The sequence below is a fragment of the Mustela nivalis genome, assembly GCF_964662115.1.
Source record: "Mustela nivalis genome assembly, chromosome: 6".
NCBI classification, from domain to species: domain Eukaryota; kingdom Metazoa; phylum Chordata; class Mammalia; order Carnivora; family Mustelidae; genus Mustela; species Mustela nivalis.
Genome location: NC_139025.1, coordinates 84,321,144 through 84,346,107, shown reverse-complemented (window position 1 = coordinate 84,346,107; position 24,964 = coordinate 84,321,144). Strand labels below are relative to the sequence as shown.

The 24,964-nt window shown below is 35.8% G+C and overlaps 1 protein-coding gene across 4 annotated transcripts in view; it reads right to left on the bottom strand.

Annotated features, from left to right (window-relative positions):
- TMEM87A (transmembrane protein 87A) overlaps nucleotides 1-24,964 on the bottom strand; it is a 43,962-nt gene that overhangs the window by 10,896 nt on the left and 8,102 nt on the right. For 2 of the 4 annotated variants that reach the window (XM_082735468.1, XM_082735470.1), the window contains exons 4-14: nucleotides 24,419-24,532; nucleotides 22,268-22,321; nucleotides 22,139-22,183; nucleotides 15,485-15,602; nucleotides 9,680-9,741; nucleotides 8,728-8,911; nucleotides 7,612-7,711; nucleotides 5,281-5,374; nucleotides 3,585-3,653; nucleotides 1,865-1,973; nucleotides 840-898 (exon numbers count right to left, since the gene is read on the bottom strand). In XM_082735468.1, the coding sequence (XP_082591594.1) occupies nucleotides 840-898; nucleotides 1,865-1,973; nucleotides 3,585-3,653; nucleotides 5,281-5,374; nucleotides 7,612-7,711; nucleotides 8,728-8,911; nucleotides 9,680-9,741; nucleotides 15,485-15,602; nucleotides 22,139-22,183; nucleotides 22,268-22,321; nucleotides 24,419-24,532 (1,008 nt within the window). Of the gene's footprint in view, nucleotides 1-839; nucleotides 899-1,864; nucleotides 1,974-3,584; nucleotides 3,654-4,227; nucleotides 4,311-5,280; nucleotides 5,375-7,611; nucleotides 7,712-8,727; nucleotides 8,912-9,679; nucleotides 9,742-15,484; nucleotides 15,603-22,138; nucleotides 22,184-22,267; nucleotides 22,322-24,418; nucleotides 24,533-24,964 lie in introns of all 4 variants that reach the window. The other 2 variants (XM_082735467.1, XM_082735469.1) reach the window with 1 other exon arrangement.

Here is a 24,964-nt window from a genome sequence, read left to right as displayed (position 1 = left end):
AGTGTGCTAAGTGTTGGGAATAAAAAATGAGGGACGCCTGGGTGGCTCAGTTGGTTAAGCAGCTGCCTTCGGCTCAGGTCATGATCCCAGCGTCCTGGGATCGAGTCCCACATTGGGCTCCTTGCTCGGCAGGGAGCCTGCTTCTCCCTCTGCCTCTGCCTGCCATTCTGTCTGCCTGTGCTTGCTCTCTCCCCCTCTCTCTCTCTGATAAATAAAAAAAAAAAAATCTTTAAAAAAAAAAAAAATGAACGAACACAGTTTCTTCCCTGGTAGTGTTTTATTGTTACTCAAGAAAAGGCACCAACTGAATGGAGCACTTCATTAAGACTTCATTATAGCTCTGAGAATATTTAGGAAAAGGTTTTTATACAAGGTAAGAGAAAGTAACATTGTGGGGTTTTTTTTTAAGAGTTTCATTTTTATTTATTTTTAACAGCTTAGCTCTAGCTTCCTAAGAAATGTTACTGGCCAGTCAATGCTCAATTCTTAAGTACATGGCTTCTGCTCAGATTAGCATTATTCATACACACTTAACGTTTAGGACTCTGCTAACAATTTTTAGTTAAGGCCAAAACTGGGTTATGAAAAACTGTGATATCATTTATAATGTTCTCTCCCAATACTGGGATACAGAGTCAGTCCTTTCTCCCCAAAAAATCCACAAAACAAACCTACCATACCAAAGCACTGTGATAATACAAAATATTTTTAGGAGGAGGAAAGCATTCTAACCCTTAGAATGGAGATCTAGCCCTAATCTCTTAAACTTTACCATGATCATTAACACCACTGTGTATTTTTTAAAACACTATTCATAAATGCATGTGTTTACAACTCACCGACTGACAAGTCACTATCCTGAACTTCATGGTTGTCCAGATGATAAACACAATAGATGCTAACAGGAAATGGAAAAACCTGGTCAGAATACGAATGTTAGTTTTTATTCTCAAACGTTCTCTGATTCTCATCAAGTGGAATCTCACACATCCCTAACTCCCAATATATCACAATCATTTTCTCTCACTTATTGTAACACATTTTTTCAACACAAATTTACTTAACAATTGCTATAAGCAAAGTGTACAATGTGTACCCTTGTCAACACTTTCTATACTTAAAGAATAGTTTTACTTATTATCGCACTACTTTAGTAACCCTCAGAAGTGGGAAAGAAGATGTGAGAAACATGGCTTTTTCCAGCATTATCAATAATATTGCTTTCCCTTTCCTCTTTCGTATAACATTTATTTTTCTTTGCCTGGTCAGATGGAAAAAGGTTGATAAAAATGACTGTAAGACAAATAGAATTATTGGTTCCAATCATAGGCCAGACCTCTCTATTCCTGATACACAAGTTAAAAAAGGCAGGCAAATTACCCTTATGTGGACTATAGTCTATCCTAATGTATGTGCATAACATATATGTTATGCATGTTTAATGACATATATAAAGGCAGTACAACAGCAATGTACACTGATCTAAAATCTATATAAAATTTTTTATTTCAATAAAACCAAATAAGCAAATATTAATGTCTTCTAAAAGAAATCTAAATGCTATATGACACTAATGCTAACTTGCCTCAAAAAAAGAAGAAAGTCTCAGAAAAAGAATGGAGACAGGAGAGGGAGAGTTAAAATTGTATGTACTTGATTTTCAGCTATTAAAATAAATGGTTGTCAAACTTTTTAGAACCAAAGACCCTTTCGAGAATTCGACAATAGTGAAAGACCCCTTCCCTATGTGAAACACACAAAACTTTCCATGTAATTTTAGAAAGCCCATCCACGGCCTCTCAGGTTAAGAATCTTAGTTCTAAAGGAAATGCATTTAAATAGCAGGAAGCAAGTCCTGACTTACCTGCCACTGCCAAGATAAGCGTGTTGGTAAAATGTCGGTACAAAGAGAGTTTTACAATGTTCCTCCGAAGTTTTAACAGCTTCATTGTTTGAGTCAAGCTAATAAATATGTGTTTGCAGGTCAAGGAAATCAACATTCAGAAAAAAACAGTAAGCTAGTAAATTAACCCTTACATTTCTTTAAGGATCTTGGGTCATAATGACAGAGCCATGGATGCCAGGCCTTACAGCTCTTCCTCTCAACTTTATGAACACTCCAACCCCACCATTAGTTAGAAAGTCTTCATTTTCAATGAGACTTAAAGATAAGACATAACCCGGATAAAATGAGAATGCAAAAGATAAGAAAAAAGAAGAGAAGAAAAATATAAAGGAGAAATAAAGGTAGTAAACTTTCTAGAGAAACAAAGAAAAAGAAGCAAATGGAAGAAAAATGAAATAAAAATGAGTAAGAGGCAAAGCAACAGGAGTTATCATCATCTCCTTTTTTCTTGCGAGGTAATGGTGCCCTAGCTAATCCAGTCTAGAGTCTTACACTCATGTCTACAACCTCCTAGAGTTCTACACTCAGTCCCCTTGCGTCATGCTAAGCAACCTGCCATCATGAACTATAATGAATTACCATATGATTACAATTGGCTGAGAACCACAGGCAGCTCAAGAGCAACAACTCTCTATTTTCAAGTCATTATCTCAAGTATAAGTTGCTGCACAAAGATAGAGGACAGCTAATGACTACTATACGCAATTATCTGCTCTTATGTTCAACTTTCAAAATGAGGAGAAGATATGAAAGCAAGTGAGCTGAAGCTCACACCTGCCTTCTTTCAACAGAGCCCTCGCAGCTACCTAATTATCAGGTCATCTTCTTGTATGGTCTCGTCCCTCTCCTTTCCTCTCAATATGCATAGTAGAGGTTCACAAAGATACTGACCTAGAAAAGCTTTGGCCATTTGGATGCAGGACATTTCAGTTTCAAGTATTTTTGATATATGAAAATCCCCTCAAATTCACAAAATTACAATTTTATTTATACTCAGCCTTTCATAATAGTCACAGTCCATCAGGACAATAATATTGCCCAACTGTACATAGTTGGGCAATAATATTTCCCAACTGCCCAACTGTTTAAAAAAACAAAATAAATTTTTAAAAATCCCCAAAAGATAAAACTCCAAAAACCTGAATCCTTCCTCCAACAGGCCAAGTCCCTAATAAACAAATGTTTATTCTTGAAAAGCAGGAAGACAAGATTATTCAAATAGAAGCTTGTTTGTTACCTGCTGGTTGACTTTTCCTGTAAATGAAGCAAGTTCCTGAAACCATATTTTAAGAATCAAAATATTTACATAATTTTCAAAGCATTTACTAATTGGAAGGCTGAAAGAAAGAGCAGGACCACAGCAGCCAGTGATTCTAACACAAAGTGAGATACACAAGTAAATCCAAAATCGAAGTGAAATGCTCATTTAAAGAAAAGGCCAAAAGCTTTTTATCTTGTTCTCAGGCTGCAGTCACCAACTCTTGATGAAATTTTTTAAAATTAAAAACAAAATAACTGCTTACCTGAGCCCCCAGGTTGTTAGACTGAAAATACCCTATTCCCCAAAGTAAGGAGTGATCAACGAAACTGGCAAAAACCATTTGCAGAAAGATCAATGGAAACCCAACTCCGAGGGGAGAAAATGGACCGCCATCAAACAAGCCAATGAGAAGGATATCCACCAGCACAGGGCAGTGTCTAGGAAAGCCAAGGGGATAAAGGCCAAGGAAGCAAGATCAGTCTGGGCCTGCAGACAAAGAAAAAAAGGTGGTGAAAAAAAGATGTCTAGAGAGCACAGCGAAGAAACCAGAAAATGACTCCGCATTTACATAATCATCTAGAATGATTTTGCATTTGAACTGAAAGAAAATAAGGAATAATACTTTGTACCTATATCATTCTTCCTTTCTGACAATCACACAGAATACACAGCTATAAGCATTTCATACAAACTGTTGATCACCATCTCAATACAGTAAGACGTGCTACTAACTAATACAAGGCAACCACCATAGAGCTCCTAGCGTGCTAAGTAAGGTCCATGTTAAGAAGTGACCACACTGAAAAGCTTTGGTGTTACAATCCCCAATCCCATCATATCATCTCCCATCGCTGTGATTTTTGGCTACAAGTACTGCAGCATTAATACATAGTTATAATTTCCAGAGCTGTAATACAATATAATTCTACAAATAAGAGCACATCCCAAAATAAGATGTAAGGCAAGTATCTGTCCCCGAAACTATGCCACTTGTTTCATGAGTTTATATATATAAGATGCTATTTATATAACCCTGATTACCCAGACATCAGGGCATTACTGAAAGGATATCCATAAAATAATACAGGCATCAATTGCTGAGAGGGCCAGGTTTACTATCAGAGCCAATGAGTAAGAAAAATACTACAGCAGCAGAAAGAAAAGGAAATTGACAGAGGGTTAGAGTTGCTAAAAGTTGAAGATTACATACAGGACAGTGTGATCTGAAAAACAGTATGTATCCATAAAATGTTTTATTTAAGGAGTAATTTATTACAAAACTTACTGAGCTCACTAAGTCAAGTTTATAGAATTTACCACCTTGAATCTAATGGGTTATTGCTGACAGTGATTTTTAAATAAATAACTACTAGAATGCCCAGTAGTTATTAATCCAGCTGGAATGACCATTCACATTAATCCAACTCTGACAAAATTTATCATTTATATTTAGTGCTTTGGCTTCCCTTCCTGACAAAGGGCATGATTTTATAATTCTCAAGAATAAAGTGAAACAATTAGTTGCATTTTAGAAAAGCCTCTGAAACTCAAGTACTAATTAAGCAAAGAGCACTATCACTTTAAAACAAAAAAGAGAGGGTGCCTGGAGGGGCGGTCAGCTGAGCATCTGACTCTTGGTTTGGACTCAGATCCTCATCTCAGCGTCATGAGATGGAGCCCCTCATCAGGCTCCAAGCTCCTTGGGAGTCTGCATGGGATTCTCTCTCCCTCTTCCCCTGCCCCTCCTCAACAAGCATGCACACATGCTATCTCTCTCAAATAAATAAATCTTTTAAAAAAGTGTATTATTAAGCAAAATTATAGTCTTTGCCACTTATACAAGAATGAGGGCCCACTGTCTGGGAGGAGGCAATGAGTAAGTAGCAATTTGTGGACAGGTGGGAAAGCATTCATTCCTAGTTACTCATTAAACTCATGAAGTTCTAATGGATTAAAAAGAAAATTTAAATTATATATACATTTTGAAAATCAGAGTTACAAATGATTTAGAAGAAATAGTAAAGAAGTCCACAGACTTTTCCAATTCACCCTCTCAGGACAAAAACAATGTTATTTGAACTGATCATAAATACTTAGATTAAGCAGTACTGACCCCGGTAACTCTGAGGACGCCTTCCATGCCAGAGAACAAAAGATAGAGGGCTCCTGCTACCACAACTTTGTGAAGAGTGACTCCAAGGCGAGGCCTAAACAGGAAGCAAAGAAAGAGCTGAGCATCAATGCCACAAACTCCAAAATCAGTTAAAAGCAATCACTTAATTAAAATACTGGTCAATAACTTAACAGAGGAAGTCAGACATACTTAATCTACATAAGAAAAAAAAAAAAACTCCGAAGAACTTATGGTCTTAAACCAAGTTAATAACTACTAGAACTTTAGATCTGGTTCCCGGTTACTGTATCAAAAAAAAAAAAAAAAAAAAAAAAAAAAAAACCTCATTTTTATAATAAAATGAGACTTCTGAAACATTCAACAGTATAATGAATCCCTCTATGTCCAACATCTAGTCCCAATAACCACTAAGTTATAGTCAATTGTGCCTCATGCAAATCCGATCCACTTCCTATCCTCCCATATTATCTTCAAGCAAATCCTAGATAGTGTATCTTTAACTTGTATATATTTCAGCATGTTTTTAACCAACAAGGACTTTTTAAATACATTAGCACAATACCATTACCAAATCTAAAAGTTTTGATATAAGCAAATATCCTATTGCAACCCATTAGATAAACTGTACATTTGTAAGCTCAGAATCCAACAAAATATGAAGTCTTTCAAGCAGCTTATGCTTCAAGATGCCATTCAATCAGAATCTGCATTCTGATTGATAACAAGATCTCCAAGTGATTCATTACTGCATTGTCAGTTTGAGATGCATTGCCTTAAATCATGTCTACCTAAGTCTAAGTAATATTTGTCCTTGTATTTTTTTTATTATATGCTAGCAAAGGTCCATATGGGCAAGGATTTTTCTCCCCACTGTTGTATTTTTGAAACCTAGGCCCTGGCATATAGTAGGCCCTCACATTTGTTAAATGAATTAAATAAAAATGAAACTCACCCCATTTCCCTAACCCCATTGAAAACAAATCTCCCTCCAGTCAATAAGTTTAAAAAGTTAAAACCCATTTCTTCAATCCCACTTAAAGCAAGACTCCTTGAAATAGCTCTCTATACCCGGCTAGTTCCAATTTCTCTGCTCCTATTCTCTCTTGAACTCACTCCAGTAAAGCTTTTATCCTAGCATTTCCCTAAACCATCTTATTAAGGTCACTTATGTCTTCCATGTAGTTCAACCCAATGGCCATCATTTAACCCTCCTGACACAATCGCTCCTCCGTGAAACTCTTCAGGTTTGCCTCTCTCTCACCACAATAAACCTTCTCAAATTCCTCTAATTCTGTTTCACCTCACTGAATTCTAAGTAAATGAAAATGTTCAAGGGCTCCGTCCTTTGATCTCGTCTATATACAATTACTTCCTTAGTGACTGCATTCCATTCTCATGGTTTTAGATAAACATATATATCCTGATGACTCCCAAATTCATATCTCTACCCCAATCTCTCTTCTTTATTTCCCCATTTGGTTACCTAACTGAACTCCTAATTTTGCCTCTACTCCAAACTTATTTCACCTAAGATTCTCCTTAACTTATAAATTCCATCCTTTCATTGCTCAGACCAAAATAGTTGGCATCATCCTTGATTCTTCTTCTCGTTCACATCACACAGTTGATCTACCAGAAAATTCCTTGGCTCTACCTTCAAAATATATACAGACCACATCTCAGCATCTCTTCCTCTAGGTATACATATGGTCCCCCACACCACCTTTAGATCTCTGTGTAAATGTCACTAAGTGAAGCCTTCCTTGGCAACCCTATTTACAACTATATGCTTCACTTCTTGCCTAGCACTCTCTACACCCTTCCTCTGCTTTATCTGCTCCATAGCACTTACCACTGACATATTAGATATTTACTTACTTATCTGTATCTTTGTCCCCTCCCTCCACAAATGTAAACTCCAAGTCTTTTGTTTACTTGCTGTCCTCAGCACCTAGAATAATATCTAGTATACAGAAGACACTCAATAAAATTTTTTGAAAAATAAATTATTTTCAGACCGAGTGACATTCTCATAAAAAAATTGATTTCAAAAACATTTTGGAAGATTAAAAGTCACTCTACGTTCACCCTAAAAATTTGATGTTTTAACATTATTCACTACATTGCTGATTTTCCTACAAATGCTCGAGTTCTCAGAAGTGAAATGAAATACAACATTTTTTAGAAACCTGTCTTATTGCAAACTATTTCTTATATAAATTCTTTGAGAATTACAACAGGAACCTACAATACTGTTTCAATTTAATCAGTGTTTTAATATGTTCTTCCATATAAAAAGTCCATACTTACTTAACTATGCCATACCCCAGGCTGACTATAATGACCAGGGTTCGAGCCAGTGAGCGTTTAACTGCTGAAAGCAGCTCTGCAAGGATCAGGGCACCTTGGACTATAAGAAAGAAAGAAAGAAAGAAAGAAAGAGTGCTATAATCTAGGTTTGGGAAAAGGCGTGACTCTAGAACCAGAATGTCGATCTAGATAACTAATGCTCTTCAGAATAAGCATTGGGATTAGTCCTGTTCAAAGAAAATACCTCTCCTGCAATTCTTCTAAGTACACAAGCTGATTTCACTTACCTTGCTCATGTGAATAGCAGTCTGGGTATGCTTGAATCACCTTCCCTCCCTAACCCCACTTCACTAAAAGCTCAGCAGAATACCTCACCTACATAGACAGTTTATAACACCTACAGAACTTTTCTCCCATTTTTAAAAACTGGGGAATACAGATTGAAAAAATACATATACACTGAAAAGCACAAAACACAAACACACAGAGTTTTCAAATTATTTTCACATCTACTACTTTCAAGCCTTTTCAAAGATAGGGAAAGCTCTAATTAGTAATCTTACAATAATCACCATTCATAATCAAATGGTCTAATGAAGAGAGAACCAAAGCTATCACAAAAAACTTCAGCAAAATAATTCGTCATTAGCTGTTTACTTCAGTGAACCATAAACACCCTCCCATTTTCTTGGTATTACTGTGCTTAACCAATTCTTAGAGGTACTTCTCCCTCATATTTTAAAATCTCTGAAATCAAAGTAGGTCAATGGCATCTTACTATTAAGTTGGCAGTATTTATTTCTCTCCTTAGATGGATAATATAATAATGGTACCTTAAAAATCAATGGCAATTGAGATGCAGCGATGGTGATAATCTTATCCAAAATGGCCACTGCTGCTGTAACTTGTGTGAATCTATTTCAGCACAATTCACTCTTAAATCACTGAACCCGTAAATTACGAGATTAAAAACAAAAGTTACAATCATAGTGGTTACGCTTAAGTTATTCTAATAATTAAGAAACCGAAAAGTTAAACCCACTTAACGACTGCCGACATGAGGAAAACTCACGTCTTACCTGCCATAAGACAGGCAAACACTCTTTGGTTACATACCTGATTCGCCTTTATATCGGATGTTCTGAAATTCTGCATAAAAAACAGCTTTCTCGAGCATTCCCAGGAAGATGACAGCACCAATCCAAAACTGGATTCTCAGGAGATCTCTCCAATAGCAGGCAGACCATGCCAGCCACAGAACACCAAACAGGACATATACAATACACATCACCATGAAAAACTGTCATCCAAATGGATAAGAAATAAAAAGAAGGATTAGGGCCAAGAGCCAATTTAGAATACTCAGTCCTAAACTATATAAAAAAAATATATATTCTACCTCCTACTTTAAGAGTAATTATTTCATTTCTTTGAAGTTCAATACTAACACAAAAAAATCATCTCCTCTTGCAGAGAGAGAAACTACCTAAGGACCTATCATCAAGAGTAACTGTTCTTCTGCATTTAAAGTATCTTTCAGCTCACAATCTAAAAGTACATAAATAAGGAGAACACTAAGGAGCAAAGAAGACATGGCAGGGTGAAGATACATCTAAAGGCAATGAAACACAATGTGCGAAAACTATGAAAGGGAAAAGAAGAAATGAACAAAGGAAATCTGAAAATAGTGAGGCTATTCCAATAGACACAAACACACACGATGAAGTGTCATCATTTAGTTACTTTAAATGCAATCAGAAACTACAGGAAGGTAAGAAGTGCCCCACTTTGAATTCTAGATAGAATATGAGATCTGAAATTATCTTTGAGGTACTTTCCAATTCTGAAATTCCACAAGTCATCAACTCTTCATTCTACAGATGAGAGGAGGCAGAGTCATCTACTGACACTCTCAAGGTCATATTTTAGTAAGAAGTATAAAACTACAAAGCAGTGTTTTCTGAACCATTCAGAACAATTCTTGAAAGAAGAATATTGACACAAAACATGAACAATCTTTCAACTTAAACTTATGTAATGTTAAGGGTAAGAATATAAGTTCACTTACAATCATCAAAGGATATTCTTCAAGCGTGAGGTATTCATAGGGACCCTTCACTTCAACAGTCACTGCCAAAAACACAGTCCTCGAAATTAATGTTAAGGATGCAGAAATTAAACAAAAACATTGCATAAGATTTGTCTGGTGAAATTAATGAAAATTCCATTGGGTTATTTACTTTTAACCATTTCAATTCTGGTGAATATTATATTTATAGAGCACTCTGAAATTCCTGAGGTGTTCTCGTGATTCATGCTGTGTCCCAGACAGGCCTCCATACTCCAGCTCCCGACAGTATATTAAGTGGAAAAGTCCTTCGCTCCCAGACACACATCCTGGAAAGACTAGATTTAAGTTGGGGCACCTGGGTGGCTCAGTGGGTTAAAGCCTCTGACTTCAACTCAGGTCATGATTTCAGGGTCCTGGGATTGAGCCCTGAATCGGGCTCACTGCTCATTGGGGAGCCTGCTTCCCCCCTCTCTGCGGGCTTCTCTGCCTATTTGTGATCTCCCTCTCTGTGTGTCAAATAAATTTTTAAAAATCTAAAAAAAAAAAAAAAAAAAAAAAGACTAGATTTAAGTTATTTCTTCCATAAACCCCAACTGGAACCACAGCCCGGCTCCTCTAAATTCCAAACGTATTTCATATGTACTTTTCCTTACAATACATCAATGATGTGCTTTGAAAAGTATAGGATTTCATTCCTTCATTCTGCTATTCTCTTTGTCTTCTATCTAACCTTACCTATATTCTCCTATTTATTACTTTTTTTACCTACGTCAATTTTATGGGACTTTGCTACATTAATGTTTAATTCTCATTAAATACTTAATAACAACAACAAACTGGTTAATTTTTACAAAGTATTTAATAAGAATCTGAAAGAAAGATCTGCCTTACTGAAGCAAAACTACCACTTTTAAAATTGTGATTGATAAAACTATCTTAATTCTGATTGATAAATACTTACGTGAGAAGTGTTAGTCTGTGATGACAGACTAACAATTGCCTAGTCAACAAAAATTTCCTAGTTTTTACCAAGCAAAAGGAACATGCGATTATTAAAAGTAAACCAAAAAAAGAAAGTAAATCCAATCCAACATTCATATGAACAAAAGGAGCACCCTTTTGATTTTATGATTTTAGCAATCATAAAAATTTTAAGCACGTTGGTTATTAAACCTACACCTTCTTAATTTAATAAATAGGAAACAAAATAATTAGTAAATATTTATTGTATCCTTTGTTTACTCTACGCCAAGGGTCAGCAAAATACAGCACATGGGCAAATGTAGTCACCCACTTTTTATAGTTTCACTGGGAAACAGCCACATCCATTCACTTACATATTATCTATGGTTGCAAATTCACACAACAATGGCAGAGCTGGGTGGCTGTAGTAGAGAGAACATTTACTATCTGGCTCTTTAAGAAAATTTGGCTATATTTTTCCACAAATACCCTGTGAGAAAGAAGCTAGAGGATGAAGCAAAAGAAGAAATGGCTAGTTCTCAGGGACTGCTGACATTCAGGGGTGTGACCACAGAATTCTCCCAGAAGGAGTGGGGATGCCTGAACCACACTCAGTGGCAACTATACAGGGATGTGAGGTTAGAAAACTATGGAAACCCCCTCTTCTTGGGTCTCACTGTGTCAAAGCCAGACCTGATCATGTTTTTGAATCAAGAGAAGCAGTCTGGGATGTGAAAAGGAAGGAGACAGGAGCCTTCCATCCAGAAGAATATCTACTATCCAAGATTATCAAGTTCTTAGATTTCTCTAGGGATTCTGCTTCAGCTTGTGATGGTCCACAGTGAGGGCCAGGAGACTCTCCTTGGAGTGGGAGAGCCTACATAATCTGAAAGCTTCTTTGCTGCTGTGAGGACCCTGGGGAAATCTCCCTATTTCTGAGAAACTCTATGCTAAGCACTTTGTAAATTCTGTTTTTCATCATGGGAGAAGTAGGTCAGGGCAGTTGCATGCACACTGGGGTTTTGTGCAGAAATTCCTGGAACACTGGAGACAGATTTCTAACATTTTCTGGTTTATGTTTTCCAATGTCATGGAGGCTTAATTGTAATCTTATAAAATTGAGACTCTATAACTTCATCAAATAACAAAGCACCTTCCTAAAATGAGAAAATGTACAGTTTTATTTCCCTTCAAAAGTCTTTTTTTGTTGTTCATATTAGCTAATACAGAAATTTCCACTCTATATTCCATTCCTCAAATGGTGAATTAATGTAATGTTTCTGTTTCTTAGAATTCCTACATAAATAATGCTATTGGGGAACTAGCACATTTAGAACTCAGAACTTGTAGCCTTTATTAATAAAGTCTCAGTTATTACGTAACTCAAAAAAAAAAATGGCTAAAAAAAAAGAAAGAAAGAAAATTTGGCTAACGCTTGCTCTATGCCAAAATATAAAGTAAATTTATTAAGCACTTACTATGTGACACGCATTAGAGAAAAAAGAGGAGATAAAAAGATGAATAAAATGTTTTCTACCAGCCCGCAGAAAACCAGCTAGAAGGGAGAGAAAGTAGGAAAGCAAGACAGAGAACCCCCCAACATATGCTTTCTCTCTCGTGCTTGCTCTCTCAAATAAACAAAATCTTTAAAAATAAATAAATAAAAATAAAGTACCTTCTTATCTCCAAACAATGGATAGATAAAACAAAATAAGGACGTAAGTTCAAAAACAAGATATATACCTCCAAATATCAAAACTGAACAGAAACTCAGAACAGTGTATGACACTGAAGCTATGGTCATTTTGACTCTGGGCCTGAAAAGCAAGCTATGGTAGTCAGGAGTGCAGTTCTTATGGGATTACCAAAATTAGTAGGAGTCTAAGGAAAACCAGGAGCAGAGCCAGATTTAATGCATGAAGAGGCTGAAGTGGAACGGAACAGGGCTTCTTTTCCATCCTTTTCCAAGAAAGAAGGTTGAAAGTAAATGCTAGCAACTGCTGCTTTAGACTATTATTCTTTAGAAAGCTATGGGCCTAGAGGGGCGCCTGGGTGGCTCAGTGGGTTAAGCCGCTGCCTTCGGCTCAGATGATCTCAGGGACCTGGGATCGAGTCCCGCATCGGACTCTCTGCTCAGCAGGGAGCCTGCTTCCTCCTCTCTCTCTCTCTCTGCCTGCCTCTCTGCCTACTTGTGATCTCTCTCTGTCAAATAAATAAATAAAATCTTAAAAAAAAAAACTATCTAAAATAAAAGAAAGCTATGGGCCTAGAAATACAGGATACCCCTACATCTTGGGTCCAGAAAGTATGCAAGGTCACCCATTGGTTTACCTAGAACTGCTATATCCCATATAACTATAGAGCAGAAGACCCATTTCTGGTTTGGGAATTAAAAGCATTCAACACAACAATCTACAAAAACCAAATATTTTAAATTGAATCAAACAAAAGAAATGGTGAAATAGAAAAGAAAGACACAGTTGGGAAAACTAATAAAAGCTGGTTTGCTGGGATAAAAATACAATAAAATATAATTCTACGAAGTTTTTTTAAAAGTTAAAAAGGGAAGATAAAAGCAGAAAGAATGAAAAAAGCTACAGATACAGATTTTTTGGTAACGAAATACTACTCATTATGCCAATAAAATCTGAAATCTTGAATGATACGGACAATTTCTTAAAAACAAAAAAAAATCAAATAAAAACAGAATAATTTAAAAAAAGTATTACTATTAAAAAAGAAAATTAGGGGCACTTGGGTGGCTCAGTGGGTTAAAGCCTCTGCCTCTGGCTGAAGTCACGATCCCAGGGTCCTGGGATGGAGCCCCACATCAGGCTCTCTGCTCAGCAGGGAGCCTGCTTCCCTCCTCTCTCTCTGCCTGCCTCTCTGCCTGCTTGTGCTCTCTGCCTGTCAAATAAAATAAATAAAATCTTAAAAAAAAAAAAAGAAAATTAATCGGTCTTTTAAAATCTATATAGAGGAGGAAAAAAAGAACATTAGGCCAAAACACTATAATAAGTTCTACAAAACATTCAAAAAATGGATAATCCTACCCATACAAAAACTACTCTACAGAATTTTATAATAGGGGATATTCTCCAATTCATTGTATAAGACTAGTATAATCTGGATGCCAAAACCCATAGATGACAGTATGTGAAAAGAAAATTATAGGCCCATCTCACAATGAGCAAAACTTCCAAATAAAATTGTATAAAACAGAAGTCAGCTATATATATATATGATGTGTGTAAGTGTATGTATATCAAGATCAATACTGGCATCTCAGAAATTCAAGAATGGGTTTTTCCTTTTTTTTTTAAGATCTTATTTATTTATTTGAGAGAAAGAGAAGGAACATGATTGGGAAAGGGGCAGAGGGAGAAGCAGAAGCAGTCCCCTCTGAGCAGGGAACCTAACACTGGGCTTAATCCCAGGGACCTGGGCTGAAGGCAGACACTTAACCGACTGACCCACCCAGGTGCCCCCAAGGATGGTTTAACATTAGAAAAAATGGTTAATATAATGCAACAGATTAACAGATTAAAAATGGGGGAATCTACATGATCATTTTAATTAATATAATCAAAGCATTTGATAAAACTGAGCACTCATTCTCCATAATTAAAAAAAAAAAGGGCATAAAAATACACTTAGTAAATGAGGGGGGGAAAAATCCTTAACCAAACACAGAATATTCTGAAAAGTCAACAATGAAAACAATTAATGGTGAAATGCACTAAGGGTGCCAATAAAGTCAGTAACAAGATAAGGATGATCATCATCATTGTTTCATTCAATATTCTACTCAAGAAAGGAGGGGAGGGAAGAAAACTGCAAAGGAGGAAGAAACATAAAATAGAAACTAAAGAAAATAAGACTGGTTAGTTAAGTGACCATAAACTTCCAAGAGGCGATGACTCCAGGAACTGGGTAAGAACAGAAAGGAGAACACTAAGAAAAACTGAGACACTAAAAACTTAACAAAGTCAATTAAATTCATAAATTTCCAAGTTTTCACTTGGTAATCAAGTTATGACAAGTCAAGTTGAGAATACTGAGAACAAATACCAATCCCTGATATGAGGAAGTGGTGATGCAACATGGGGGCTTAAGTGGGTAGGAGAAGAATAAATGAAACAAGATGGGATTGGGAGGGAGACAAACCATAAGTGACTCTTAATCTCACAAAACAAACTGAGGGTTGCTGGGGGGAGGGGGTTTAGGAGAAGGGGGTGGGATTATGGACATTGGGGAGGGTATGTGCTTTGGTGAGTGCTGTGAAGTGTGTAAACCTGGTGATTCACAGACCTGTACCCCTGGGGATAAAAATATATGTTTATAAAAAATAAAAAATTTAAAAAAAAAAAGAACTGATAGGACAATCCAATAAAATTATTATGATATAGAAATGTAAAAAAAAAAAAAAAAGAATCTTAAAAGCAGGAGGATCAAATGACAGAAAATGAAATCTGGTATCTATAATACATAACAAGAAAGCATAAGTAAAGTGCCTGAAACTCTGTCTGGTACACAAAACATTTCTTCTTCTTCTTCTTCTACTTCTTTTTTTTTTTTTTTAAGATTTATTCATTTGCTAGACAGAGAGAGAGAGAGAGTACAAGCAGGGGAAGCAGCAGACAGAAGGAGAGGGGGAAGGAGGCTCCCCACTGAGCAGGAAGCACCACCAGGAGCTTGATCCCAGGACCCTTAATGGACTGAGCCACACTCACAACAAACATTCTTAATTATTCCCTCCCTTACAGCAATTTTACACTACTGATCACACATGAAACAACTAGATAATATGAATGGTACAAAGGAACAAAATGTACGTACTGGTAAAAAGATTACTGAGTGAATTTTCTTTTGAGGATTCCTTTGAGGATGAAATGCCAATATGTACAATAAAAATGTATGGTGCATCTTGCCAAGTTTTCAGTGGATCATGCATTGCCTGGAAAAAAAAAAAAAAAGACATCAAATCTACAAGTCTTAAGAACTAAGAACATGTGTCAATATGAAAATCTTCTTCCAGAATGTGCCTAAAAACATAGCTGAGTTCTTCACTTTCATTCATTAAAACAGCAGGTACAACAGAACAAACGGGCCTATACTGCATAAAGTATGTCAGACTACAAATTATTATATGACAGGACATTTTAGATCTTGTTATACACAAAAATCATGTATTTAACCTATTTTTTTTTTTAACAAGGAAAACCTCAGCTAAATATCACTAAATTGAATGTTGCATTAAGCCATGCTAGGATACTTGGTTATATTTTATATAGATAAAGTAAGGAGATTTAAATCACCTCAAAACAAAAAATACCATGATGTTGACAGTGAATTATATTATAAACACTAACTCCTGAATTTAATTTCCTTTGTTCAATATCCTTCTCAAAACTACCAGAATTTCTAGTGAAAAGGACTCACATTTTTATCAAAAATTAAATCATGGCTAGTCTATGTGGAGTCACTGTCTGTCAAAGTAAAGGAAGTGGAGGTAACAGCCTCCATGTATACAGAACAAGTTATTTGGGAAGAATCCGTTTCAAGACCAGTTATTCATAGCCCAAGCAAAGAGCTTTCAAAGGATTTGTTGTCATACTTACTAGCGTACTATGGACCCTCACAAACACAATACTAAAACACAAAGTTAAAGGAGAAAATTACTGGCTTCTTCCTTCTGTGAAAGGAGGTATCACTGCTTAGACTTACAATTTATTATCTTCTGGTCTTAAAATTAAAAGAAACTTTTACCCAGACACCTCTGGGTAAGTGTCATCAATCTATAAAACCCCTCAAAGTGGATAACAGAGTTTACATATTTATGTGTTTTCCTGTGGAGCCACAGGTTTTCTCAAATGTTCAAATTATCCTACAACACAAGAAAAGGCCAAAACAAGAGTTCAAAAATTATCTTCCATGCCCAAATCACAAGTGTCAAAGTAGATTAAATGATTCTACAACTATAATACATTTACTAGGTTATCTTAGTAACTTAAGAACATAAATGCCATACTGAATCACATATTGTTTTATTTCTGCCTGAAGGCCTCTTTCTGACAAAATTAAGGAGTTATTTATGAGAAAAATTTAAAGCTTCAAACTTATAGGTACATCATGTCCTTTACCCATAATTAACTGAATCTTCCCTGAACTTATGTGTGCATTAACCAATAAAACTTAGTTTGGTGGAATAAGCTGCTTTGGTATTAATTCTATACACCTTAAAACTGCCTCTTACAAATTTCAGAAGGGACTCATTAATTCTCATATTCCAGGATTTGACAAAGTTTCCATCTAACCCTGGGATATACATTATTTTGAGCCTGTAAAAATAACCATATGCCAAGTTTTGACTTCGTAACCAGGCTTTGACAAGTCTAAAGTCTAGTTCAGAATACTGAGAACATAATACCAATTAAGAATCTTAAAAGAGGGGTGCCTGGGTGGCTCAGTTGCTAAGCGTCTGCTTTCGGCTCCCATCATGATCCAGCGTCCTAGGATCGAGCCCCACATTGGGCTGCCTGCTCAGCAGGGAGCTTGCTTCTCCCTCTCCCACTCCCCTTGCTTGTGTTCCTTCTCTCACTGTGTCTCTCTCTGTCAAATAAGTAACTCTTCAAAAAAAAAGAAATCTTAAACTATATGCCAGGCACTCTGGCACAGGTTTAACATTTATTATAGTGCTTAATCCTCACAACAACTATGTATGATATTATAGTGCTTAATCCTCACAACAACTATGTATGATAGGTACTACTATTAATTAGCTCCTTCGTAACTGTGCTTTAAGAAGTGAATGGATAGGGGCGCCAGGGTGGCTCAGTGGGTTAGAAGCCTCTGCCTTCAGCTCAGGTCATGATCTCAGGGTCCTAGGATCGAGCCCCGCGTCAAGCACTCTGCTAGGCGGGGAGCCTGCTTCCCTTCTTCTCTCTCTGCCTGCCTCTCTGCCTACTTGTGATCTCTGTCTGTCAAATGAATAAATAAAATCTTTAAAAAAAAAGTGAATGGATAAAATAAACTGTGATACATTCAAGTAATGGAAAATTATTTAGCACTAAAAGGAAATGAACTATCAAGCCATGAGAATGCATGGAGAAACCTTAAACTCATAATACTAAGTGAAAGAAGCCAATCTGAAAAGGCTATATATCACACAATTTCAACTATAAAACATTCTGGAAAATATACAACTATGGAGACAGTAAAACAACAACAGAAAACAATCAGGGTGCCTGGGTGGCTCAGTCAAGCATCTGGCTCTCCATTTCAGCTCAGGTCATGATCTCAGGGTATGAGATTGAGCCCCCTGTGGGGCTCCACACTCAGCAGGGAGTTGGCTTGAGATTCTCTCACCCTTTCTCTCTGCACACCCCCCCCCTTTCCAAATAAATAAATCAATAAATCTCTAAAGAAAAAAATCAATGACTGCCAGGGGCTTGAAGGGAAGGAGAGATGACTAGGTAGAGGGAGCTCTGAGGATTTTTAGGGCAATGAAACTATTCTCTATATTATAATATCGGTCACTTTACATTTGACTAAAAACAAATAACACAAGGAACTAACACTAATGTAACTATGGACTTTGGTTGGTAACAATATGTCAATGTTGATTCATCAACTGTAACAAATGTGTCACACTGGCTGGTGCAAGATGGAGGGGGAGTCGGCCTTTATGAAGGAGCTATGTAGGACCCCTGCCTTTTGCTCAATTGTATTACGAATCTAAAGCTGCTCTAAAAAAGGAAATCTACTAATTTAAAAAACATTACAATGGTAAATATATCACATTACTGCTTAAATCAAACCATAAAATTGAATTAATAGAAACATTAATACTTCTTAGGGAGAAAAGACAGAGAAAAGCCCCTTTGTCTAAAAAACTTGTTTTATCAGAGCTTTAAAAAAAGGAGGAGGTGCTGAAATTGTGATTACCCTTTAAATAGAATTATTAGGGGCACCTGGGTGGCTCAGTTGGTTAAGGATCTGCCTTCAGTTTGGATCATGTTCCCAGGGTGTTGGGCTCAAGCCCCATGTCGGGCTCCCTGCTCAGTGGGGAGTCTGTTTCTCTCTCTCCCCCATTCTCGTTCTCTATCTCAAATAAATAAAATCTTTTTAAATAAATAAAAATAGTATTATTAAAGTATTCTCCTCTAAGGTCCAATTTTCAGGAAGAATGATCAAAGGACAGATAAATCTCTGACTTTTTATTATAATCTGACTAAATATCTCTAAATAAATATTACTTGTGATATTCATCAGGGTCATCTTCCAGCCAGCTTTAATCACTAGGAACAGGGCTCAAGCCTTGAGCAAATTTTAGAAGTATGCTATGCTTCAGAGGGTGCCTGGCTGACTCAGTTGGTGAAAAACGTGACTCTTGATCTTCGAGTTCTGAGTCTGAGCCCATTGTTGGATGCAGAGAATATTTAAAGGGGAGCCTTGGGAGGCTCAGTGGTCTAAAGTCTCTGCCCTCAGCTCAGGTTATGATCCCAGAGTCCTGGGATCGAGTCCTGTATCGGGCTCTCCGCTTGGCAGGAAGCCTGCTTCTCCCTCTCCCACTCCCCCTTGCTTGTGTTCCCTCTCGCTGTGTCTCTCTCTGTCAAATAAATAAATAAAATCTTAAAAAATAAAAAAATAAAAATAAAAATAAAATACAGTATAAAATCTTTTAAAAAATAAAATCATAAAAAAATGCTATACACAAAAGGCCACTGAATAAAAGCACAATTACAAACAACCTATCTGCATATAAATAAATGTTTAGCTTCAGCAATTATTTTTTATAAATACAATTTACAATAATTTAATCTGACAAACTGCATAAAATCTGTTTTAAATTATAACAGTCATTGTGAGCACAGAGGGAAACTCAATCCTCTTTTCTTTGGACAATAAATTGCTGTTATTTTTCTCTAGAATAAAATATAAACATATAGAACAAAATATACATAGAACATATAGAACAAATAGAACAAAATATTAAAAAGGAACTTATAAATTATAAATTGTGCATACACTTGGAACCAGCAATTCAACCTCTAGGAATTTAGGCTAAGAAAATAAATGTGCTCAGGGTACCTGGGTGGCTCAGTGAGTTGAGCATTTCCTACTCTTGTTCTCAACTTGGTCTTGATCTCAGAGTCATGAATTCAAGCCCCAGTGTGGAGCCTACTTTAAAAAAAAGAAGTATGCACAAAGATATAGCAGTACATTAGGAATGGGACCTTATCTATCATAGGGAAAATTTGGAAACAAAACAATATACATCAATCAGGAGTTAAGTATAAAAATCATGGTGAAATGAAAAAGTATGCAACCATTAAAAAAGTGAAATAGCACTCAATGTACCAATCTAGTAAGTGAAAACAAAAAATTATATAGCAGTATATATAACATAATCTCACTTTGGTCAGTAAATATCTCTTCTGTGTAATCACACTGAATTGCTAGAAAATAAAATTACAAGGGATTTACTTCTAAGTGTATAGAAGCAACATGTGCCAACATGGAAGTCTTTTGAAACCAGAATATAAAAATTTTTTTAAATATTCAAAATTAATCACTGAAGTGCTGTTTAAAATTGCAAGATAATGAAACACATAAATGTCTGACAATGGATCGTTTGCTAACAAATTACAATGTATGAATACAATAAAATACTCTGCAGAGACCTAAATAATGATGTCATACAGTATTTACTAAACTGGAAGGAAGTACATGTTATACTGCCAAGCTAAAAAAAAACGCTACAACGTAATATATATTGTAGGATTCCCATTATTAAATAAATAGAAGTATGTTCAGAGACAAAAGATTATAAAATAAATATATTTATACTCTACAGTGTGTGGTAGTATTAGATGATTATTTCTTCTTTGCATTTATGTATGTTTTCTAAATTTTTGATAGTGAATATATGCAGATTAGCAATAAGAAAAAAAAATTTTTTTAATGAAGTCTGCAGTGCCAAACTCATCTTTAGGTTAAAATTCCATAACTATAAATCGGGGCAGGGAAAGGGGGGACACTTCCAGAATAGCAGAATGAGGACCTCTGAAAAGATACTTATCCCCAAAAGCAACAAGAACATGGGCAAAATGATCTAAATCAACATTTCTGCCAAGTCCAGAAATTAGCTAAAAACTTGCGCCAACCCTAAATGCGTTTCCTTAAGAAAAACAGTTGGGTGTCTTTAAGAAAAACAAGCCTGTGGTGTTTTTGTTCATCCTAATCCCACGTCCCTCTTCCAAACACCTTAAAACCAAAGTTCTCACAACTGTAATGGCTGTGAAAAAGAGCAGTTTGGCAGCCACTGGAAAAAACAGAACCGGTTTGGAGCTGCCCTCAAACCCAGTGGCAGAGCTCTCTGGCAGGTGCTGAAAAGCTCCTTTCCCAGGTCTTATCTTTTTATATGACCTAGTCCATCCTCATATAGGATCCTATAGTCAAGGCACCATCAAAGGCACTCAGCAGCAACTGTGACAGATCATAACTGTCCCCCTCCCTCAGCTGATGTTAGCAGGCTGGGCTATCAAGAGGCTGACTAAAAACTTAAAAGGAAAGACTGGAAATGAGATGATCACAGGTGGTCTCAAGGGTGACAAGGGTGGGAAGAGAAGTGACTGCTAATGGCTTTCCCATAATCAAAATAGTGACTTTCTGGGATGACAAAGATGTTCTGGAATTAGATCCTGATTGGTGGTTGCACAACTTCTGAATATACTATATAAAACACTGAATTATAGCTTTTAAAAGGCTGAATTCTGAGATATGTATGTCTGAATAAAGTCATTATAAAATGTAAAACTTTAATCAGTTTTGTAAAAAGCATGATCCAACATGGTTAACAGTCTTATTTCCTCTGTATTTTTAAGAGGTAAAGTTTTGAGGAATTAGTTATTGTGAATTAGAAAGTGAATTATGAAAATAAAGGCATATTTATCATTTTCAACCTTATTTCAGCTTTCCAAACTGTCTTCCAGTTATACTCTATCATAAGATAACTTCAGATGTAGTTTGAGGATCCTTTTTAAAGGTTCTTCCTATTTATGAGTCACATCTATTAACTGATGATTACAAAAACAGACTTTAGCAAATAGGGAAAATACAGGAAATACATAGAAGAAAATAAAAATCGCTCATATTATCCACAACAACCATTACTAACACTTTTGGGTTTAAAGGTTTGTTTTTGTTTGTTTGTTTGTTTTGTTTTTTTAATAATCTCTACACCCAATGTGGGATATGAACTGAGAACCCCAACACCAAGAGTCAGACATTCTACTGACTGAGCCAGGCAGGCGCCTCAGCATTTTGTGTTTAAACTTCCATTCTTAAATTTCTTCTTTAGTGCTCGCTTCGGCAGCACATATACTTAAATTTCTTTTTTAAATGGTACAATATCAATAAGATTCAAAACACATAAACCTAAGAAACTGAAATATGTGTTCATTGTTCCAAATTAGCTACTATACTTACAGTTTTGTCTCCGGTCAGAGTAAGATTTGTTCCATTCTCCTTAGCCTTTAAACATTAAAAAAAAAAGGAAAAAATTAATTCAGAATTTTTACTTTACTCTCAGAAATACATAACAATGCAAACAATTACCTCCTGTTTTTCTCCTAAGAGAGGCAATCGATGTACAAAATCCCCAGAAAAGCTCTATGAAAGAAACAGAACATTAAAATTAAAGAAGTATAATAGTTAAACATAGTTCAAAATCCACAGAAATGATTAAAGCAAAACTTATTGTAACAGTAAAAAAATATGGCACTGACAGACAAAAGATTTCCAATGAACCATAAACAAGTGAGTAGACTAAACTGAGAACTAAAAAATAGTATCAGACTAAACTGGCCATTCAATTTTTCTATTAAGAATTAAAGACATTTAAAAATTTAAAAAAACCCTTAAACAGAAGGTATATGCTTAGTATGGAGAGAGCTTATGGTTCCCTCTCCTGCTACAGATGAGAAAAATATGGCTATATGTTATAAAACTTTAGATGGAGAAATGGGATTTGAACATAGGATTTTCAACTCTTGGGTCTACTGACTTAAGGGCTCCTTCCACCACAACACACTCACGACTATAAAAAAAAACTACACTGGGGCGCCTGGGTGGCTCAGTGGGTTAAGCCGCTGCCTTTGGCTCAGGTCATGATCTCGGGGTCCTGGGATCGAGTCCCGCATCGGGCTCTCTGCTCGGAAGGGAGCCTGCTTCCTCCTCTCTCTCTCTGTCTGCCTCTCTGCCTACATGTGATCTCTGCCAAATAAATAAATAAAATCTTTAAAAAAAAAAAAAAAAAAAACTACACTAACTACCTTTCTTATCAGTTATCAGCAGATGAGGCATTTACCTTCCTGAGTAATTAGAACATGTATTTCAACTCTGTTACATTAGACTGGAGGAGGAGAGGTAAGCTTACTAATAGGGGTATATGCCAAGACCCTGGAAAGATTATAGCAGATCTCAAAGTGAACCTTGGGCAGCACTATACAACAGGTAGCTTTCCATGATAAAATCCAAGAAAAGCCAACCAATCCTCCCAGGCTAGAAAACTAACAGAAAGTCTCTTACTCAACATTCCACTGTTTCTAGATTCCTTATTCTTCCACCATTATAAAGATATCTTTTTTCTCCAAATCCATAAACTCTAAGCTATAACAAGAACTGAACTATCAATTGTTATAGTTAGATTATCAATTACCTCATTTGCTTATTAATCACTAATTATTAAATTAAGGTCTTCTTATAAACCAACTTTACTTCTAGTAATTGGACACAAAACCTAGCTTTTGGTGAACTCTGCCTCTTCAAGGCAATTTGCTAAATATTCCAAAGCAATAAACACAGTAAGGACAAAAAGGCTATAGTTAACAACAACTATTTTCAACACCCATAAAATATATCATTTCTCCATCAAAAAACTGGTGCTAGATCCTATTTCTAAGAAAAAAAAAAAAAATTCAAAGATAAATTCCAATTACATGATTACATATGTGTAAACATTAAAAATACACATTATTTACCTCTTCTCCTTTACTCAAGAAAAAGTATGAAATTCAACTCTTTGAGTTCAGGTCTGTAGCAGTAAAATCTAGAAACACTGATTTTTCTGAAAACATATTAATTAGATGAGATGACAAGAGAACTAAAAATTGGGGGTTTCAAATGTCCATCAGTGGATGAATGGATTAAAAAAAATTTGGTATATATATATATGCAATTCATACTTAAAAAAAGAATTAAATGATATATGGATGAACCTTGAAAATATTTCACTAAGAGAAAGAAGCCAAACAAATATTTTATGATTCCATTCCTTGAAGAATCTAGAATACTGAAATTCATAAAGACAAAGTAGAATAGTTGTTAGCAGGGATGGAGGGGTAGGGGAGTTTTATTGTTTCATGGTTATGAAGTGTCAGTTTGGGATGATTAAAGTTCTGGAGATGGCTACTGGTGATAGTTGCCCAATAATACAAAAGTACTTAATGCCCCCGAAGGACATACTTGAAAATGGTTAAAATGGTAAAAAAAAAATTTTTTACCATAAAAAAAAAAAATGGGGATTTGCTTTTTACACATGAAGGAAGGCACATCCTCTTTTTGATGAGATAAATATTAAATGGCTGACTATGCAAGTTATTTCTGTCAGAACAAAGAATTGGGAAGTGGGAAATGGGGAATCACCAAAAATACAGATATTAGACATTTCACCTCTTCTATTTCCCTCCAACCACTATCAAATATTACCTGTGTTTTAAAGAGTTCACTGCAGTTCTGGAACAATTTTGATGATGTTTGATATTTCCCAGACAAACCTTTTTTTTCCTTAAGGTTTTCCAAATATGTCTCCACTTCTTCTGCCTGTAAAAAGAGAAAATACAAAGTACACAACTTACTTTTCACAAGGAAGGTATTTAGAAAACACCAAATAGATTGCTTACAGGACAGACACATTGTTGAATTTGCTATTTTAGAAGTTAACAGCATCAGATAAAAACTGTGTAACAGTATCCAAGAATCTAACAGTATTAGACTCTGAAGTACTAAAATTCTAGTCCACTGCTTACAAAGAGTAGTTCTAAAAGTTCTAGGAAGACCTGGAAAATGTCAGAGTCCAGAAGGTTTTGTCACAAGAAAATACATTTACAAGAGTTAAAAGACTAAATTGCCAAAAACAACAAAAAGACATACTTGTGCTCATAAGCTAAGATAGAGTACAAAACTGCTGTAGCTATTCATAGCCCACTGTGGATATTCTGAGAAAAATTCACCATTTCTGTGGTTGTATCCATC